General features: G+C 45.3%; 1 protein-coding gene across 2 annotated transcripts in view; it reads left to right on the top strand.

Moving 5' to 3' along the window:
• AFF2 (ALF transcription elongation factor 2) overlaps positions 1–19,368 on the top strand; it is a 489,926-nt gene that overhangs the window by 371,273 nt on the left and 99,285 nt on the right. For both annotated transcript variants that reach the window (XM_067722201.1, XM_067722200.1), the window contains one exon: positions 11,024–11,120. In XM_067722201.1, coding sequence (XP_067578302.1) covers positions 11,024–11,120 — 97 coding nt within the window. The remainder of the gene's footprint in view (positions 1–11,023; positions 11,121–19,368) is intronic.

Genomic DNA, 19,368 nt, shown 5'->3' with positions numbered 1-19,368 from the left:
AAATACGTGTTTAAAAATTGATTAAACCTTTTTACCTTTTACCTTTTACCTTTAGATTGACAGTTTCCATTATACAGTCCTTACCCAGAAAGGAGGTATCCTTCTCTACCTAGTTTTGAAAGCTCTGAATCAGGAATAGGTGTGAAATTTCATCTCGTGTGTGTTTGGCGTCTGTTGAGATGATCATATGTTTTTTATCATTTTATTTGTTGATGACGTGATGTAGCGTACAAATAGACATCTTGATATCAAACTGTTTATGCACTCCTGGAATCTGGTAGGTTAATATTTTATGATCTGCGGTTCAGTGGTATTTTATGTAGATTTGAATTTTACAGATTTGAAAAAGTGGATATAATAATATTAATAGACTCTCTCTGTACTCAAAAAATTGATCTACTTCTACCTCTGACATGCAAAAGCTATTTGTGGCCGGGGTACAGTTCTTTTCCTTCCTGCAACTTTTGCTTTAATGTGAGAACACACTTCTCTAATTTTACTTGTTTCCGCATAAAAGTGACATCTGATGTGTTCGGGATAATCCAGGCTGAACTATCTTGGTCCAAGAATCACAATAAATGATAAAGATGGGGGTGATTCCTGTGTGTTAGGGTTCTCTCATTTAATAGTTAGAACAATCCTATATGGTGACGCTGTTAGGATCCCCCTTTCACCAAGGGGCTCACGGAAGTTCAACGGATTTGATCCAAGGTGACACAGCTAGTGGGGGTTTGAACCTGGGCCTCTCTGACTACAGAGCAGCCTCAGGCTCTACAACGAGCCCTGCCCTGTGCTGAGAAGCCACATGCAACTCAGCTGGCTGTGCAAAGAGGCAAGTCACTGGTCTCCAAGGATTCTGAACACTGGCTAGTTCTTGAAGGTGTGTGTCCTTGGACTGGAGCTATGGCTAGCTGAGCCCCCATTCGTCACTCCTAGCAGAGAAGCAAGCGCAATAGCTATTGTTCTGCTTCTGGTAATGAAGCTTCTTCCTAGCCTTTGTTAGAACTTCAACGTAGGCAGCACGTTTGACGTGAAACCTTAGTAAATGAGTGTGTTCAGCATGGTCCCAGATCTGAAAAGCAGGTCCCCTAAGGAGTAGTGAGCCACTGACTAGGATGTCTGGCAGTGTAGGGAAACAGCTCTGCTGTGGCGCTATGGACACCCCGCAGGTATTCCAATAGGCCACATAGGACGAGGCTTGAGCCACAGATAATCTGAGTGTTGGCAGAACACCTAGCGATCGTCCCAGGACAGGAGGGCACAAGAAGACCTTGAGGGTGTACTCCAAGGCCGTCTCCCACCCACCCCCCATCTCCTCTGGGAGCCTGTGATGACACAATTGCCTCCTAGGTTTTGATGAGGTATGGAACATTCTGTCCCACTCCCTCGCCTGTAAACCCTCTTAACGGAAGTCTAGAGTGGGCTCCTCGATCACAGAATATCGTACAGCTCGCTCTGCCGTCATCGGGTCCCGCTGGTTTTAGTGGTGTCCTTTCTGGTGTGTGGGACAAGGACCGCAGAGCTGGCGCACCTTCCTTACTTTCGTTATGTAAGTACGCAACTGCCTGACTCGAAGAGCGACTGGCTGGATCTTTGCCAGTCAGATCACTCAGGCCTCACCCTGTCTTGTATGCGTGTGCATGACAGGTGCTCACCTATGCTCACCTGATGGGATGCTCACGGGGGCCCTGGGCTCCGTGTGCCCCAAGAAAGTCCAGCTGTAGGATTTTATAGGGTTGAAACACTGTCAGTATGGGTTATAAGACAGTCTGCCTCCTTTTACCCTAAACAAAAGTGAGTGTGTATGTGTGTGTGTGTGTGTTGGGAGAGGGTGTCCTTTAGATGAAACAGAAAGAGCTGAGCCTATAAACCAGGTGGGATTTTCATAAACAACTGGGCAACATTGCTGTCAAGATTTTAGATGGGCCTAAATTGTCAGGTTTGACTATTGTGCTTAAACAATGTGAAAGAAAATGTGAATTCTTTATGCGTCGGCCTCCAGGAAATCCCATCTGCTGTGTCAATTCAGGTAAACATCCCTCCTCGACAACCTTTCTCTAGAAAGGGGTTTGAGAAACAGTTTAATGCACTCCAAGCTAAAGTGCTGTGTTATCAGCGGCTGAGCATTTGCAGTGCCTCAGATATCACTAAGAATTGGTCCCAGCTCCCATCGAGTTTAATGGAAGACACAGGGGCTGGCAGCAGGCACGGGTTGTAGAGTGCTTAATAGCAACTTAATATTTCAGTTGTTTTGAAGAGTTTCCTTAGATGGAGATTAATGGACCAGCTTGATAAAGGAGTTCTTTACTTAATCCTTTACCAATTAGAAGCTGATGTGGAGAGACAAGTAATGAAGTACCCTGTGTGATTGGGAGGTACTTGGGAGGAACCACAGGGGTTTCTAGTCTCTAATCAGCCGTGGTCGCTCTAAGGAGCCTTCGTGGAAGGAAATCTGCCTCGCTTCATCAGTGGGGAATGGAACTTGCGAGATGTGTCTTCAGAAAGAAAGGTTGAGTACGAGAGACACTCCTTCTGCCCTGGTAGCCAAGGTCCTAGTGTAGGTAGCCAAGCCGTGGGACAAGGAGGGGACGCTCATCAAGAGAGAGGGCCAGCCCAGTGTGAGGGAGTGTGTGTGTGCTTTGGAGATGGGCAGAGTTCGTGACATACGTTCAGTGCCCTCAGAGTGGCTGGAAAGACAGTGGACGAGAGGATCGTCCGTCAGTGTCCCAGTTCCATTGATTCTAATGCCAGCATGTCTGTAGAACCTGGTCTCTTCTCTCCCCCAACCTGACTGTCAGTGCCCTGGCCCAGGCCACCACCCTCTGTTCCCTGGACTACGACAATGGTGGTCCAACAGGTGTCCGTGCTACCTCCTTCTTCCCGTCGATCTAGGTTCCTTGCTCTCAGAGATCTCTGCCTCTGGCTCTCCACGTCCCTCCTCTGCTTAAAAACCGTGGTCCTTTCCCCTCCCCGTCATTCTTTAGAGCAAAGGCAAGGTCCGGTCTCACCCCAACTACCTCCTTAGACTCGGGCCTGTTCGCTAGTGCCGACGTGTAGTATATTCCAGCTAGACCAAGCACCCCACTCTTCCCCAGACCTCAGGTCTCTTGGTTCCTCTGCTTGTTCTCCCCAGGCTGCTCTTTCCTTCCTTCCCTGGCAGTTCATTCTGCCTTGGAGGCATTACTCGAAGGCCACTGCTTCTGGGTAACCTTCACCAGACTCTCCGGGTAGACTTCGACGTTCCTTCTTTGAGTCCCTTCTTACGTGCCTCTGACATTGAACGTACAACATTACATTGTTATTGTTTGTTTATCAGGTCTTTGTGCTTCTTAAAGTGCGAGTTTATTAGGGGAAGGGACCATGTCATCCACATAGTTGCCACCCCAGGGCCAAGCACAGTCATGGCAAGTGACTGAGTGTTCACCAACCATCTTACATACATAATCTCATCTAATCCTCATACCAACTTCTGAAATAGGTACTATTATTGTTTCCATGGTACAGATTAGGAAACTGAAGCTATGGTAGGTAACTTGCCCCAGTCCACACTCAGTATGTTTTAGAGCTGGGGCTTAAGTTCAGCACAGCCCAACTCCCAAAACTGTGCAACATTGTCTCACCCGCAAATACCAGGCCCAGTAAGTGGTCTTGAATGAATCCCTATTACTCCGCATGGAGGACTTTCCATATCACCTAATATGACTCAAAGGAAATTCATTCAAGATGACACGTACAGTCCTACTGAAGAGTTGCACCATCTACTATCACGATGCATTCTCGGGATAGTTTTTAAAGCAAAAGATTCTCTTGTCCCCTGTGCAATTATCCCAGCAGCTGTTTTCAGGTCCAGGTTGCTTCACTCGTTTATGATCTTCTCCAGGGAAATCCACTCTTAGATGTTTTTACACACACCCCTAAAAAATGATACAATAGCGTTTTGGCGTATGTAACATTCTTGAAAGCCAACTGAATTCTATTAGGCAGTCTGTCATTTGCATGATAACTTGAGTCCCCACATTCAGAGAAAATTACATAACCCAGAGAAATATACCAAGAAAATGAAACTCAAATTCAAAATAATGCCCACGGAGCAGAACATTGGTATTGTGCTGAATTTATGTGATCAATTCTAAGGAAGTCCAAGGATGAAGAGGTGGCAGTCTGATACAAGTCAATAGTCGTATACATGAAGGCTCACGTTATTAGCTTTGGCTTATGTATGCGATGTAGATATACATCCACGTATACCACACGTGCAGCTAGAAACAGGATATTTACTCTTTTATTTCCTACTGTTGCCTTGTCTGTACTCAGGACTCGAGCCAAACAGACTCTTCGGCATTCCCCGAATCTCTGAGATAGATATTCTTTTTATTCCTATTGCACAGAGGAAAAAACTGAGGTTCAGAGAGGTTAAGTAACTCGCGTTCTCTAACTAAATCCTGTGCAATATCCGTGGGGCCATAATTACCTCCAACAAATAAGACTCGACCAGATGATTGTTTTTACACGACGTTCATCTGATCCCTGGGGTACCCCGGAGGTCGCCCAACCTGACTGTGAGCAAAGCACCGTGGCTTTAATCTTTAAGCATGGGTTTCTTATAAGATTTCACCTGGCAGGGGAGGATTCGTGTGTGTAGGAAAGTTTGAAAACCACTGGTTTACAGCAGGGGTCAGCAAACTTTTTGACGTAAAGGCTCAGATAGTAAATATTTCAGGCTTTTGGGGCCCTGTGTTCTCTGTCACGGCTACTGAACTCGGCCATTGTGGCACAAGAGCACAGGTGATATGTACATGAATGGGTGTGGTATGTTCCAATTTGACTTTGTTAACCGATAAGGAAATTTGAATGCCATATCATTTTCATATCTCATGAAATATTATTCTTCTTTTGATTTTTTCTCAACCATTTAAAAATGTGAAAACCAATCATCTTAACTCACAGGCAGTACAAGAACAGAGGGAAGGCTAGTTTGGACTGAAGGCCTCAGTTTGCCAAAACCTGGCCTAGATGGTCCCTAAGGGAACTCTCAGTTCTCTTGTTCAGGAACCACAGTAAGCACATGAGATGCCCACTTTCTGAAACCCTGAGAACGCCGTCAGCTACAGGTATCTTCTGGTCTCCTTCTCTGGTCTGTCTGCCCATGGCAGGGTGCATGATCTAGTTTGGACCCAGGCTGCGGGCCCACTGGGAGACACCAGGCTAGAGGTCCCACCTGATAGATCTTGGAGATTTATCTCCGTAGAATATAGTCTGGGTCTTCCAACTATTGTCACTGCCTCAGCCCTCAGACTCAGAATTTCCAGGATCCCCAGTGGGGTGGTCACGGAATCTGACTTTTAAGTTAAAACCTTGAGAAAATTAAATGCAGCTTCTCCCGAGAAAAGAGCCTGAGCCCCTTCACGTCAGGGAAACAGAATGAATACTTTAAAAAATATCACAGCCTCTTCCTCGTCACCTGCCTTACTACCCACAAATGATTCGGTGCTGCAGAGACTACAGAGCGCTAGGTAGGGAAATATAGAATTCCGTGAGCGATTCTCACCAGGTCGTGTTTCATTCCTCCCAGCCTACTTTATGAAGAGGAAGTGTCCTTGAAGGAGTCAATAGGACTAAGATACTATTCTAGAAAAGGGCCCACGGTAAGAGCCTGCCTGACAAGAAGGCCCAGGTCTTCAGGCATCCCCCAGACTCTCTGGGATACGCAGCCCACCTCAGCTGTGTTATTCATTGGAGCCAAAGGCGACAACAAAACACTTGATTGCTATCGGCTCTGAATACTTATGGGGACAATGGTCATTTAAGCTAGTCCTCTGAAAGCCCCAAAATAGTTGGGACAAAAGCTATGGTTCTCAATTTTTGAGAGCCTAGAACCTGACCGGAACAGCCTCCTTCCCTCCCCTGCACGATGGAAATAGCAGCACTGGCTCTACCTCCCATCCCCATTCCACGTCCAGTCTCCCAGTGTGGCTTATAGAGAACAGGGCTCGGGCTACTAGACGGAAGCTACAAGACAGCACAGGGCAACTCCTAACTGGCAGAGCTCAAAACGATGAAAGCTACTGAACAGTAGAAACGAATGCCTAAAAGCATCAGACAAAGGCTGTGGCCGTACTTTAGGGATGTAGTAGGTATCTGCACCTGGTGACGGGTGAGACAAGTAGCACTCTAGGCACTTCCAACGGTAAGAGCCGTAGTCCATCTGCACATCAGCCACCAACATGGCAGCTACCTCCACTGACACTGGAAGCTGGAATCCAGCCCATAATAAGTAATGCGCCTGATGGGCTGTCTGCCCAGAGGGGCACCATTTTGAAATTCACAGAAAGGCACTGTGTAGGCTTACAAGCCCGGAGAGCCACTCAGGGTTCGGAAGGTTGCTTCTGAGCAAGGATTCCGTATCAACTAACAGCCCCCGAAGCCCAGTCTTACATACAAAGGTTACATATTTCCGAGCTCTGTGACCATGAACAAGTTCCCTAACCTCACTGTGTCTGGGAACAGCCTCCTGAGGGTGGCAGGCCCAAAGACAGTGCCCAAGGTGAGCACGGCGTCCAGTGGGGGCCCTCCTTGGCCCCTTTCTCTGAATCTGCAGGTCGCTCCACAGCTATAAGGAGCAGGACGTCAGAGCCACTCTTTTTTTTTTTTTAAACTCTCGCTTGAAACTGTCTGGGTGTTTCCTCTTGCAACTGGCCTTCAGATATCCAGGGGATCTTAGGCACTCGGGGAGGATCTCAGGAAACCCCAAACAGCCATGATGTGTTTAGAACATTCTAGAGAATAAATCCAAGCCCAGAAACTTTCCAAACTCCTTAAGGATCTCTGAACCTCTCCTCACCTGGTCAGGGGCTTCCAATGATGCCTGCTAGCTGGTGCCTCTGCCAGTCTTTGAGTCACCGCCAGAGCTTTTTAAAAAAAATTGTTCCAAACTCTATAGCACCATTGCTCAGGTAATAATAACAACAATAGCAATAATAACCAAGATGAAAGCAATAGCTACCTGTATTGACTCCTAGGCAATTTGTAGAAACTTTCTTTTTCTAATCCTTCCAAAAATTCTCCAAAGTAGGTATTATTGTTACTGATTTTAACATGTGAGAAAATTGAGATTCAAAGAGTTTTATCAACTAGTTCAAGAGAGCAAACCCATTAGAAAATCAGGTCTGTCTGGCTCTCAAGCCCTTGCTCTGAGGCTCACGCTGCCACAACTAAAGTCTTCATTTCCATAGAACCTTCCGGAATAATATTTCTAGCTCTCTGTTTTTTCCTCTTCAAAATCACCTGAGCTTTCCGCTCTGTGAAGGAGCAATGTTTCTGGAGAGCAGATGTTACAGTTATAAGTAACATGGGGCCTGTCACACCGTAGTGTCCTAGGATGTCCCAGTGCCAAGAGCCCTCTGAGGCCACCAGGATCAGCTCGAGGCCCAGAGCATTAGGAACAGAGAAGACCCTGAACATGGCTCTCCTTTCTCCTCCAAGCCCTCCCCAGTCTTCTTTTTGTTCATTCCATCTCATCTGCCCCAACTTTCAGTATTGGAGCTTTTCTAGGACCAGGACTTTGTTTTGTTGACACAGTTTTTATGGACTACTTTACTTCTTAATACTCAAGAAATGGTAAGTCATAGTAAAAATAGAAACAGAGTTTTTGCACAAAGGCAGACCTCGTGAACCACTAGATCCGGAACAAACACCTGAAGTCACTAAGGAGGGCTGCTTTGTTCTGTTTTCATCCAATTGAAAAGTGGAAGCACAGTCGTTGTTGTTGTTGACGACCACACGCGTAGGCAGACGTTCACGTCAGCATGGTCTGTTCACATCTGGGGCTGTCCGGTGTGTGCTGAATCTATGGAATTATAACCTCATGAAAAGAGATTACCATTTTTCTGCCGGGACCACCTCAACTGCAATGGGCATGAATGGTGCTGCTATAATAATTAAATCCCAAATCTTTCATAATCCTCCACTTTCCCTAGAGTAATGTTCAGCATTAGCTATGGATGGAAACGCAAACAAGTCCATGTAGATTCAATAATAAAGCTTAATAGGTCAGGGAAGGGGTGGGATGAAATGAATGCTTAACACCTCCAGAGAGAGCGCATTAGTTTGCCTTCCCGGTGACTTCCTTGATCTGTGTTTGCCGGGACTTGAATCTAGGCACCAGATTGTCCTTTATTAACCAGATCCGTACCAGGCTTCTTGCACGGGAGATGTTTAATGTCAATCACCGTACAGATTGGCTGCCTATTTGCAGAGCTGTACATTGGAGGGTCTTTCATTTCCATATTAAGATCTTACAGAGCTGATTGGAGAGTCAAATAAGTGCTGAGTCCCGGTCTCCACGCTCTGGTTCTAACTGAAGACCCTGAGCCCGTTTGTGGATCCAGCTTTGAGACACTGACGCGTTTCCCGAGTCACCACGGCTTACCTTCAGGTTGCTTGGCAAACTAAAATGAGAGGAGCAAAATCTCACTAAGGGTTGGCTTGTGATACTTGCTAACAGTATTCATGCTGTACATTATTTTCTGACTGCGGTGATGTTTCTAAACTAATAAATGACAGCCTGCATTATTTTGCATTCTCATAAAGCATTTCACATGCATTAATTCATGTTATGCTCACCACCACCACCGTGTGAAAAAGTTTCATTATCATCCCATGTAACGGATGCGGGACACAGATGAGGCACAGAGACAGCAAATGACTTACCCAAGGTATCAGAGTTTATGATTCGCCCGCAGTTGAACCCAAACGTCTTGATCCCAGGTCAATATGTTTTGTTTTATTTTGTGGGGCTTTTGTTGTTGCTGTTGATTTTATTTCATATTCTGTCCTTTGTAAGTTACATCCTCTAGGAATACATTATATACTCTCAAGTTCTGGCTGGAGGTGGTCTGGGTTCCATGTTTGCCACCGTGATTTCCGAGCTGTGTGACCATGAACAAGTTCCCTAACCTCCCTAGGCCTCAGTGTTTCCATCTGGAACATGGGACTAATCATTATTATTACTATGGGAACTTCCTTCGTAAGGTCCAAATCACAAATTACATGCTGCTGGTCAAATACTCAGCACCTTCCCTGACACAGAAATGGATCCTCTAAAGGGTAAGAATCATTTATCATTTATTTTGCCGAACACTTAGGTGTAAATTAACACTGTATTCACACACACACATACACACGTACACACACAGAAAATGAAGCCCAGCATAGGTTGTTTTTAAATGTTTGAGTTCTAAGCTTGTGAGAGTGATACTGTCTTCATGGAGCACAATGTGCTGTAAAGAATTATTTGTTCAGAGTTATAACCCTGCAACTGCAAAAGCAATGCCAAGATACATTTTGTCTCCTCTAAGATCTTCCAAACATCCATTAGTCTCTTGAAGGACAGTCATAAATCCTGCACATTTCGTTTATCTGAAACCAACTCTAACAACTGTCCTTCCCACCAATCATCCTTTATATCCGTCTTCGGGTTTCAGACCTCAGTGAACACATCCTGGTCTTATGTGGCTGAGCGTGAAAGTAGAGGAGCTGGGCTCTCTTTGGAGAGTTTCTGGAACCCACTCTGACCTGAATCTCTTTCTAACATTTGGACATAACCTCTGACATAACACGCTCCCCTATTTATCAAATTAGAAGCTGCCTTTCGCTTTCCAGCTTCCCTTCTGGAAATAACACGTAGGTGGGAATCAGGAGGTGGGAGTTTTAGGACGGGCTCTAGCACTAAGTAGCTGTGTGACCTTGAGCAAAGCACTTGGCCTCTCGGAACCTTTCTTTGCTTGTCTGCAAAATGAGGCTGGTGGACTGTATCGTTTCTGGGAAGACGCTGTGCAGAAGGCAGAGGTAGATAAGGTACCGCGCCTGTGCACGTGGGAACTGGGGGCGGTGCTCGGGGGACAGCTGGAGCTGGCATCAGCCGGAGCTGGGGTGGGGAGAGGGAAGAGGGATTCTTCCTCAAAAGCTTTTGTGGCGGAGGTGGGATCTGACTGAGCCGTGGAGGAAAAAATAGGACTTCCAGAGTTGAAGAAGGGACTTCTAGCCTGGGAGCTGAGCCTGACGCAGAGTCTGGAAGCAAGAAAGAGCAAAGCGTGCTCAGAAACTAGTAATCAGTCCAGAGAGGCTGGGGATGAGGTCTAAACCTGCGTTTAAGAAATAAAAATTATTAACACCAGTTGGTCTTTGAAAGGAGTGTAACTGGAATTTAAGGTAATAAGTCACTCTTCCTGCAGTAGCTCAGACTTGGAGCTGGAGAGCGGGTGGCACTGGAATTAATATCCCCATAGAAACAGAAGGCTCTGTGTGCTCGATAAACAATTTTGAAAGTGCTATAGTTCATCACCCAAATTCAGACCACTCGTATTTTTCAGGTACCTTGCCTTAGGAGAGAAAGATTTCTTATCCACATCATGGGCTTACGTCTCTGGGATCAAATTTTACGGGAAGAGATGGGTCATATATCAAAAGGTTAATGACTAGCCATTTCTCGCCCAGCTATTTTGTGGCCACCGAGCTGCCACTGTGCAGGGGACACGGAAAGGCAGTGGAGATTCACCGGGCCATTTGCCTCTGCCATCCGGAGAGCCCCCGCAGACTTTGACGACAGCCTCTAGAGCCGGGGGCCGCCGTCATGCCCCTATTCTTTCATGGGAGACTTCGAGCATCTTTTCCTGTAGAGATCCACCGGCACGTTCCACCTACACAGTGACTGATCTGTACATTATTACACTTTCAGTAGTAAAAATATATAGACTCCAGTCATCTCTGGAGATGCTGAAATAGTGCTTTCCCCCCCCCCTTGATTTAGGGGAAGGTAGAGAGGCAGGATGTGTGCAGAGTCTGACAGAAATATAAGAGCTCAAATATCTAATTAGCTGAAAGAATCTTGGTTCCCTCTGCACCTTTGACAGAATTGCAGCTGTCAGATTGGAGCTCCAATATTTTATCCTCGTCGCAAGATGTATCTGAGGATGATTTAGAAAAGACGCTTTTTAACGTCAATGCCACTCGGCTTTTTTTGTAGGATGCTTGAAGACGACCTTAAGCTGAGCAGCGATGAAGATGACCTTGAACCCGTGAAGACCTTGACCACTCAGTGCACTGCCACTGAGCTCTACCAGGTAGGACCAGTTTAGGGCTCGGTTTGGGACCCACGGGGAGGGAGCTAGAGGACCTGGAATGGTTTTGCCCTCCAGAAGCCTACCCGCTTCATCTGTGAACTTTGGAGAGAGGGAGAGAAGCAAGGGCAGGCATAGTGCCCTGGAACAGGTCGAATCAGCTCACACTTTCACATCTTTCCCTCTCCTGGACTAAGTGTGGTCTCGAGTGTGGTGTAACTTTCCTGTAGTGACTCCACCACGAGGCCTAGCGCCCACACTCATTCATTCGTTCCTTAGGGTATAAACATGACTGCTCCGTTCACCTTTCCCAGGGGTGCCACTTCAGGACACAGCTGACCGTCAGTGCCCAGTAGCTTGCGGCTCGCATGAACCTTCAGGCAAAAGGCATTTGGCAAAAACTTGCTGCTGCCTTGTTTTCTTCCATTCTGCATCACAAATATTTACAGTACTTACCGCCAAATTAGATGGCAAGAATGTGTGTTTTCAGCATTTCCAATGAGCCTGCACCTCTTGATTTGAAAAAGCTAGGTATCATGTATGAATCGTGAGAATGGCAGTGTAGTGCGTGATATCAGTGATGCTGATGTGTTTTCTCTGGGACAGAAAACTGTCTCGCGTGTGGGGTCCTCCTGGGTGTGCTGAGAGCCTCAAATAAGGAACACAGAGGGATCGCCTTTGTTTAAAGCCAATACCTGACCATGTTCTTTCTACCGTGAAATCTAAGTTATAAAACTGAAACCAGGGTGTTTCAAGGAATGCTCATGCACTAGTGTTTCAAGATAGTTAACAAATACAGAATTCCATATTCACTAAATATTTTCTGAGGAGCCTGCAAAGAAAAAAGCTTAGGGAAGACTCTTCAAGGCTTATCTACTCCATTTTCATCTACAGTTTTTGACCGCACGAGAACTCCTACCATTCCGCGTAATTTTAAAATTGAGTACTTCTTAATGTTACGTAGCCAAAACTTCCCTCTCCCTTACTTTCTCCGCTTTATCCTGCTTGCATTTTGGATAATATGTAAAAACTGCATCTTTGCAGCTTTGGTGCTTTATCAAGAACAAACACAGTCGTCTCCCGGGGGCTTGTGGTACGTTTACTGAATGCAAGCAATCCCTTTCCTACCTGGGTCATGGACTCCAGAGCAAATGTAAAGTGCACACTTAAATTCCCGTGTCTGCATTTAATATGCCAGTGACAAGAACATTATAACGGGGCTTCCCTGGTGGCGCAGTGGCTGGGAGTCCGCCTGCCGATGCAGGGGACGCGGGTTCGTGCCGCGGTCCGGGAAGATCCCACGTGCCGCGGAGCGGCTGGGCCCGTGAGCCATGGCCGCTGAGCCTGCGCGTCCGGAGCCTGTGCTCCGCAGCGGGAGAGGCCACAACAGTGAGGCCCGCGTACCGCAAAAAAACAAAAAACAAAAAACAAAAAATCATTATAATGGTAAATAACCCCTCCCCCCCAGTCCTAGGTCATTGATTTTGACAGATGCAAGATGACATTTTAATGAAAATGCTTCAAGCAAGTCATCAACAGTAAGTGAAGGTAGAGTTTGCATGTTGGCGTCTTCTCTATGTGATTACACAAGTGCAGTCTCCTTTTTTGGCTTCTCGAGTTGTTATTTTCTGTCTTTACCTGAAGAAGTGGCATCGGGTCAGCTGGCCTGAATCATCTGGGGTTTTAGGATGTATGCGGTGACCGTGTCAATGCCGAGGCCCTCGGGTAATCCCGGTTGGTGAGTGGGAAGCTCTCTGTGGCCCGCGGCCCTTAGCCTGCCACGCCTTCCCCACAGAGCTTCTCATTTGAAGGAGAGGTTGAACTGGGATATCTGAGGTAAGGCAAAATGACAGCTTACTTCCCCCTAGCTGGGTCCAGGAAGCAAGAAGCGGGAGCAAGGTTATAAACATGAGCCCTCGAGTTCCAGGACTAGTTACAAAGCCCGAAGCCTAAAGGCCGGGAGAGGATGCTTTTGCAGTAGCACAGGCCACAGTGACAGCAAGTTTTGGTGAGTCCTGGCTTTCTGAAGCCCAGTATTCTTTTTCCAATATGTGTGGATTGACACCATTTTCCTTTTTTTGTCGTGGTGGTAAAATCCACATAACATAAAATTCACCCCCTTTTAAAGTCTACAATTCAGTGGCATCTAGTCCATTCACAAGGTTGTGGATCCAACACCAGTTCCAGAATATTTTCGTCACCCCAAAAGGAAATCGTACATTAAGCAGTTACTCCCCAGCCCTCGACAACCACTCATTTACGTGGATCTGCCTATTTCGTTTGAATGAAATCGTACAATATTGTGACCTTTTGTGTCTGGCTTCTTTCACTTAGCATCATGTTTTCTAGGTGCGTCCATGTTGTAGCCTGGATCAGTGCTCCATTCCTTTTTTACGGCTAAATACTATTCTGTCATATGGATATATACTGCCTTTTGTTCATCCGTTCGTCAGTTGATGGACATTTGGGTCCACCTTTTGGCTTTGCAGATAGAGTTCCTATGAGCCTTTGTGTATACAGTATATATTTTTGTTGAACACCTGTTTTCAGTTCTTTTGAATTGAATCTTTTAATTTTTTGCAGTTCTTTTGATTCTTCCCCCTAGAAGTGGAATTGTTGAGTCCTATGGCAATTTATGTTTAACTTATTGAGGAACCACCAAAATCTTTTTCTTTTCAGGTGAGATAACATGGTGCCACATGGGACCATCACATCTCCGGCCACATCTATTTGTGGCAGGATGATTGGAGGGAAAAGCATCCGAACAAATGCATTGGTACAATAAATGATGTGTCCAAGGGACCAGACCACACCATTGGTTTGAGCCGTCATTATACTTAGAGACGTTCTCAGAACCTGGTAGCTACGTTCAGGCACGTGTGGTTCAATTAAAAAGCCATTAGCTTTCTGGAGACATCCTCAGATCATCTCATGCATGATCATTGCACCCAAATTGCCCAGATTTGGTGAGTACACACCAATCTTTTCCCCAAAGCTCTTAAGACCTAATGCTATGGTTTACAACATAAAGCATCCCAAGAGAATCATTGCAAATGCACGTATGAAAATGAAACACGGGGTTGAGATGTGTCAGTTTCTAATTCGACATTTCAGTCCCAAGTCTCTCGTAATCAGAACACTCTCCCCTCTCCCTGCCCCACCACGAGCACCCCCGACGGCAGTATTGGCCGTGCTGAGTGGGTCCTGTGCACAGACACCAATAGAACAATTAGGATGTGTTTAAATGCTAAGTATTATTCCTGCAAACGGGAAAATACAGCAGGAAGCCTGAAGGGGAGAAGCGTAATATACAAATTAAAGATGCCAAATTGTCGGCCGTAGAGACTCGGGGATGTAAAATATATTTTTAACAAGATATTTGACCTTCTGGTGATTCTTTAAAGTCAGAGGTGCTCGATCACATACGCCCATAGTTTCAGTGGAAAAGCCATGGTGATGGTACCCAGAAAATATCTGTTGAAAGTTTGCGTGCTCTCTCCACATTCCCCATTGCATTTTGCTCCCTCGGTTGGGACTATTTGGGAAGCAGCTGCGTCCATGTGGCTTGGACATCAGTCGTGTGGCGCCGTGGAGGAGAGTGAGCGAGAGAGCATAGGCGTGTGGTCGAATGGGTTTGAATCCTGCCTCTGTCACTTGCTGGTTGACCTTGGGCTCAAGACCTAAGTATCTGTAACACGGAGGTTAACAGAGGTAGCACTACTTCACTGGGTCATAGTGAGGATTCGGTGATTGAGTGAGTGAACACAGGCCAAATCATTTGACACTACGGTTGGCACGTAGTAAGTACTCACTACTTTACATCATCACCGTCATCAGATCATCATCATCGTTACTACTGTAGTGACGATCTAAAAAGCCTCATATTTGAGAGACTAGATCCATTACTTTCCCTTTTCTTGTAAGGAATGGGATGTTAAAGGGAGCTGCTGAATTAGCTACTTGGTAAACAGCCAGTATGTGGCCAACTTGAATGAAAAGATTCTGTCTTGTCCTAACGTGTATTAGCTGTGTGCACCTAGCCATGAGGAACTGTAAGTGTGGTCGTTGAGTGCATATGGCTTTTGCAAACGTATGGTCACCAAAGGGGATGGGGAGGGATAAATTAGGAGTTTGGGATTAGCAGATACACACTACTATGTATAAAACAGATAAACAACAAGGGCCTACTGTATAACACAGGGAACTCTACTCAATATCTTGTAATAACCTATCATGGAAAAGAATCTAGAAAACAATATATGTAAGTATAATTGAATCACTTTTCTGTACACCTGAAACTAATACAAACTGTAAATTAACTATACTTCAGATTTTTTAAATGGTTTAAAAAGAGCATGGTTTTTGGACTAGAAAAGCCTGGACTTCAATCCCAGCTCTGTCACGTAATAGTTGCATGACATCGGGCAAGTCACCTAACATCTCAAAGTCTCAGATCTCTCACCACTACACTAGAATAAAGTGCTGTCGCCTAACGCATTGGAGTACTGTGAGGACGAGATGAAGATCGTGTATAAGAAAATGCTTTGGGAGCCACAAACGCTACGCAGATCGGAGGTTGTTCTTCCTTATAGCCCTTTTAAACATTAACTGGAAGCCCCCTCTTTGGGGTCCATTGGTAAATAGATCTTGCCCTTCATTTTGGCCTTGGTGCCCAGAGGGATCTGCTAGGAACTGGGTTGAATGTCCTAACTGCACCCAAAAGACATCCATTGGGTATGAATGACGTTTCCTCCCCTCTGAGCTCTGACAAGTTTTAACCTAGACATCCCAGGAAGAAAGGCCAGGTTGCCAATGACACTGCACCAAGTCCTCCAGGAAAATTATGTGTCTCTGAAAAAGAGTTTTTCTTCAAAGGACTGACATGGGTGGAGAGCTGAGTCATACCTTCGGATCGCAGTTCTTATTTCTCTTTCTGAGTTCTCACTGTGCCCTGGAGAAAGGCTATAACGGTCTGCTGTGACACTCTACTCTCACCTTGGTTCTCTCTCAGGAACTTCCCCTGAATGGAAAATAAGTAATTACTTAAAGTTGACATCGGACATTGGAATGTTCCAGAACAGTGTTTGAATTGGATGCAGTGTTTTGAACTTAGTCTGCGTGAACATACGAGTTGCAGTATGTTCTGTTTTGTTTTTGAAGTCAGCTCTCAATAACAGGGTTGGATGTACAGCAGAGTGATTCAGTTATACACACACACACACACACACACACACACACACACACACATTCTTTTTTGTAAATGAACTATATTTCAATAAAAATTTAAAACAATAGCATGGTTGGGATATGGGGGTCTCCATGATGTCCATTAGCCAGTTGATTGCGTTTTCCTTCTCAGCTGCCACTCTTGGCATCATAAATATGAAACCCAACCCTGGCCTTCTCCATACAACAGTTATTGAATTGCCATTTTCAACCCAGTCATGCACGGCAGGCAGCGATGCTGTGACGAGTCCCCTGGGGTCTGGCCTGAGCACAGCATGATCCAGTAGGACAGGCTTCCTGCATGTGCCTCGGTGTGGGGTTCTCTGCACACCCTCGCCCCTCATACCACTGAACCTGCAGTTTTTCTTTTGGTCCATTTTTCTTCTTATGTTTCTCGGGATTAAAAGAACTCCTGAAAATGAGGGGTTAAACCTGGAATCAATTTTCATTTACAGCTGAGAAGCAGTTATTGATGCTGTGTTTGCAGTTCAGTGAAAGATCTAAAGATATAGACCTGGTGCTCCTCTTTCAATATGAGTAGCCTAATCCGTCACAAATGTTTTTTTAACAACGAAATCGTATTGACAGGTTTATTAAAATTGTCATCTTTGAAGTTTTAACCTATCCACAATTTGACCTATTCCAAAGGCTTCTAGAATGTGTGGTGGCCCAACTCCAGAGCCCCCTCCAGTACACATTCATAGAGCCAGGTAAACATCTCCTTGATGTTTCCTTGCATGTTATCCTGATGTTTGATTTACGCAGCTTGAAGCATGTAATGTCTGTTATACCCTGGCAGCAGGACGGTCTGTGATGCCTGGGTTTTGAAGCTGGGTTAGATCCGGACACGGCTCTCCCTTGCCCTAATCATCTCGGACTGGTGTTAGCAGCATCAGACTTTAGCATTATAAAGCCCATAAAAGAAATAGGTATTGTTAGAAACGACCTTTAGGGAATTCTAATAGTAATACCATCTTATGATTAATGTGAATGAAACTGAAACCTTAGGTGACTTCATTTAGCCCAGTTAGAAATTCCAAAAACGGGCACTATGGCTGGAAATGCTCAGTTAGTGACCAGGCTCAGCTAAAGGACTCTATAGGTAAAGCTTGGAGTGGTGTGTGGGTGCTTTAAAAACAGAGCTGGACAATTTCAGTTTGCTTTGAGCACAAAGACATTCTAATGAGTTGTGTCTGGACGTATTATCGTAAGTTGCTCCGATGTACCCAATTTTATTTAACCAATCTTCTTTCTTTTTCTGCCAAGGGATTGCCCTTAGAAATGTGGTACTTAATTCAAAGCATGTTACTGGGGACGTGTGGACTTTTCTCTTTTTTTTTGGACTTTTCAACTAGATGCTAGTAGCAGAGCTGCACCTCAAGCCTGTGAACATTTACAGAAAAATATTGTCTTCGAGCTTTTAATCCAGGTTCTTGATTTGGGTTTTATACTTGATTCATTTTTGTTTACTTGTTTTTGTTCTTATTGTGGGACCAGCTCACTGGCTAGGTTGTTCTCTGATAATTGCATATGCAATGAATTACATGGTAGCAGAAAATCTGAACATGCTGGCAGCTTTGGGATGTGTTCCTTGTACTTGGGATGCATACTGAACTTTCCAAACCTAGTGGCTAAGTGAAATTCAAGCCCACTTTTCTGTTTAAAGTTTGCTAATGGAAAGGGGGGCAATACATTTTACTGCTGCTCTCGGCTGGCCCCTGATGCGCTACAGTGAATTCATTCGTTGTGACAGCAGATACTCTTCCCTGCTATAATGCTTCCTATGTTTTAGCCACAGTTCTTCTCTCATCGCGCTGAACAAGTTGTTACCTCCCCAAGGTTTCTCTACATTTCCATTTACTTTGTTATCAGCAGAAAGGCTGGGGAAGGCCTCTTCCGTAATGATATCAATATAGCACCCACGGCAAGAGAGGTCAGCCCGTCAGGGCTGTAGAAACAACAGATGGATTAGGATGAAACCGGGTGCGAAATAACTTTGATAGAGTCTTTTAATGTAAACAGTTTATCTGCCATTGCCTTTCATTGAAATGCCCCACAAAATGTGATGGCGTTTGGGCTGTGAAGGCTGCAGAAGGTAGCAGAATAAAATCCATACGGATCTTTTAATTTATTCATTAAAGACAGGAAAGTAAATAGGATAACATATAAGGTTAATAGAATAACATTGGCCTTCAGAGTCCCAAGATTGTGTTTTCCATTTGGCTGTATTAGCATAGAGACTAGATTAATAAGAAATTGCTTAGGGCTTGTATGATGTGATTTTTAATATGCTCCAGGCAAGTCTATGACTGTTTAGAAACCTGCTTGCTGAATTTTTTCATTGTAATTAGGTCTTCTTTTAGTGCCAAATATTTTGACTCGTAATCTCCGTAGATTGCCTTCTTATTGTAATCTTCATAGAATGCTTTGAGCACACAGGTGCAGAGGAGCACAGCGTTTGCACGCGTGTCATGTCCGTCACTGCTGATGACCGGATACTGACGAACAACCACTACCACTTAGGAAGTGTCCATCTATGAGCATTTCCATCGCAAACCCAATGGCTGTTTTGCTTAGCGTAACACTTTCTCACCATGGCCTTAAATCACACGTTGGCGAGGATGTGCTGCTTGCCCCAAGGTCCAAGTGGAAACAAAAATGTGTACAATTTGTTCTTTCAGAAACGATAACTCTCCAGTAGGGCAGGGATGACCACAGCCTTTTGTCTACAGAGAGCACACGGCACATATCCGGCGCTGTGCGGAGGGTGGTAGGGGGAGTAGCAGCCACCTCTGGGAAGCTGGGAATCATTAAGTCAATTGGAATCAAAGTGCTGGAAAGAACAGGTATCACCGTGTTACCCTTGTCGCTACCTCTGGGCTGCAGGAAGTGGCTGGACAGCATCGCTCCTCTCGCCACTCCCATCCCCACTCTGTCTTTGGTCCAAGCTTGCTCTTTTCCTTAAGCCCCTTCATTGCCCCAGTTTGGGTCCCAAATCCATGGCTGCAGCCTGGAGGTTCTGTCT

The sequence above is a fragment of the Pseudorca crassidens genome, chromosome X, assembly GCF_039906515.1.
Source record: "Pseudorca crassidens isolate mPseCra1 chromosome X, mPseCra1.hap1, whole genome shotgun sequence".
NCBI classification, from domain to species: domain Eukaryota; kingdom Metazoa; phylum Chordata; class Mammalia; order Artiodactyla; family Delphinidae; genus Pseudorca; species Pseudorca crassidens.
Note: the sequence above shows the minus strand (reverse complement) of the source record. Positions and strands in the feature narration are given on the sequence as shown.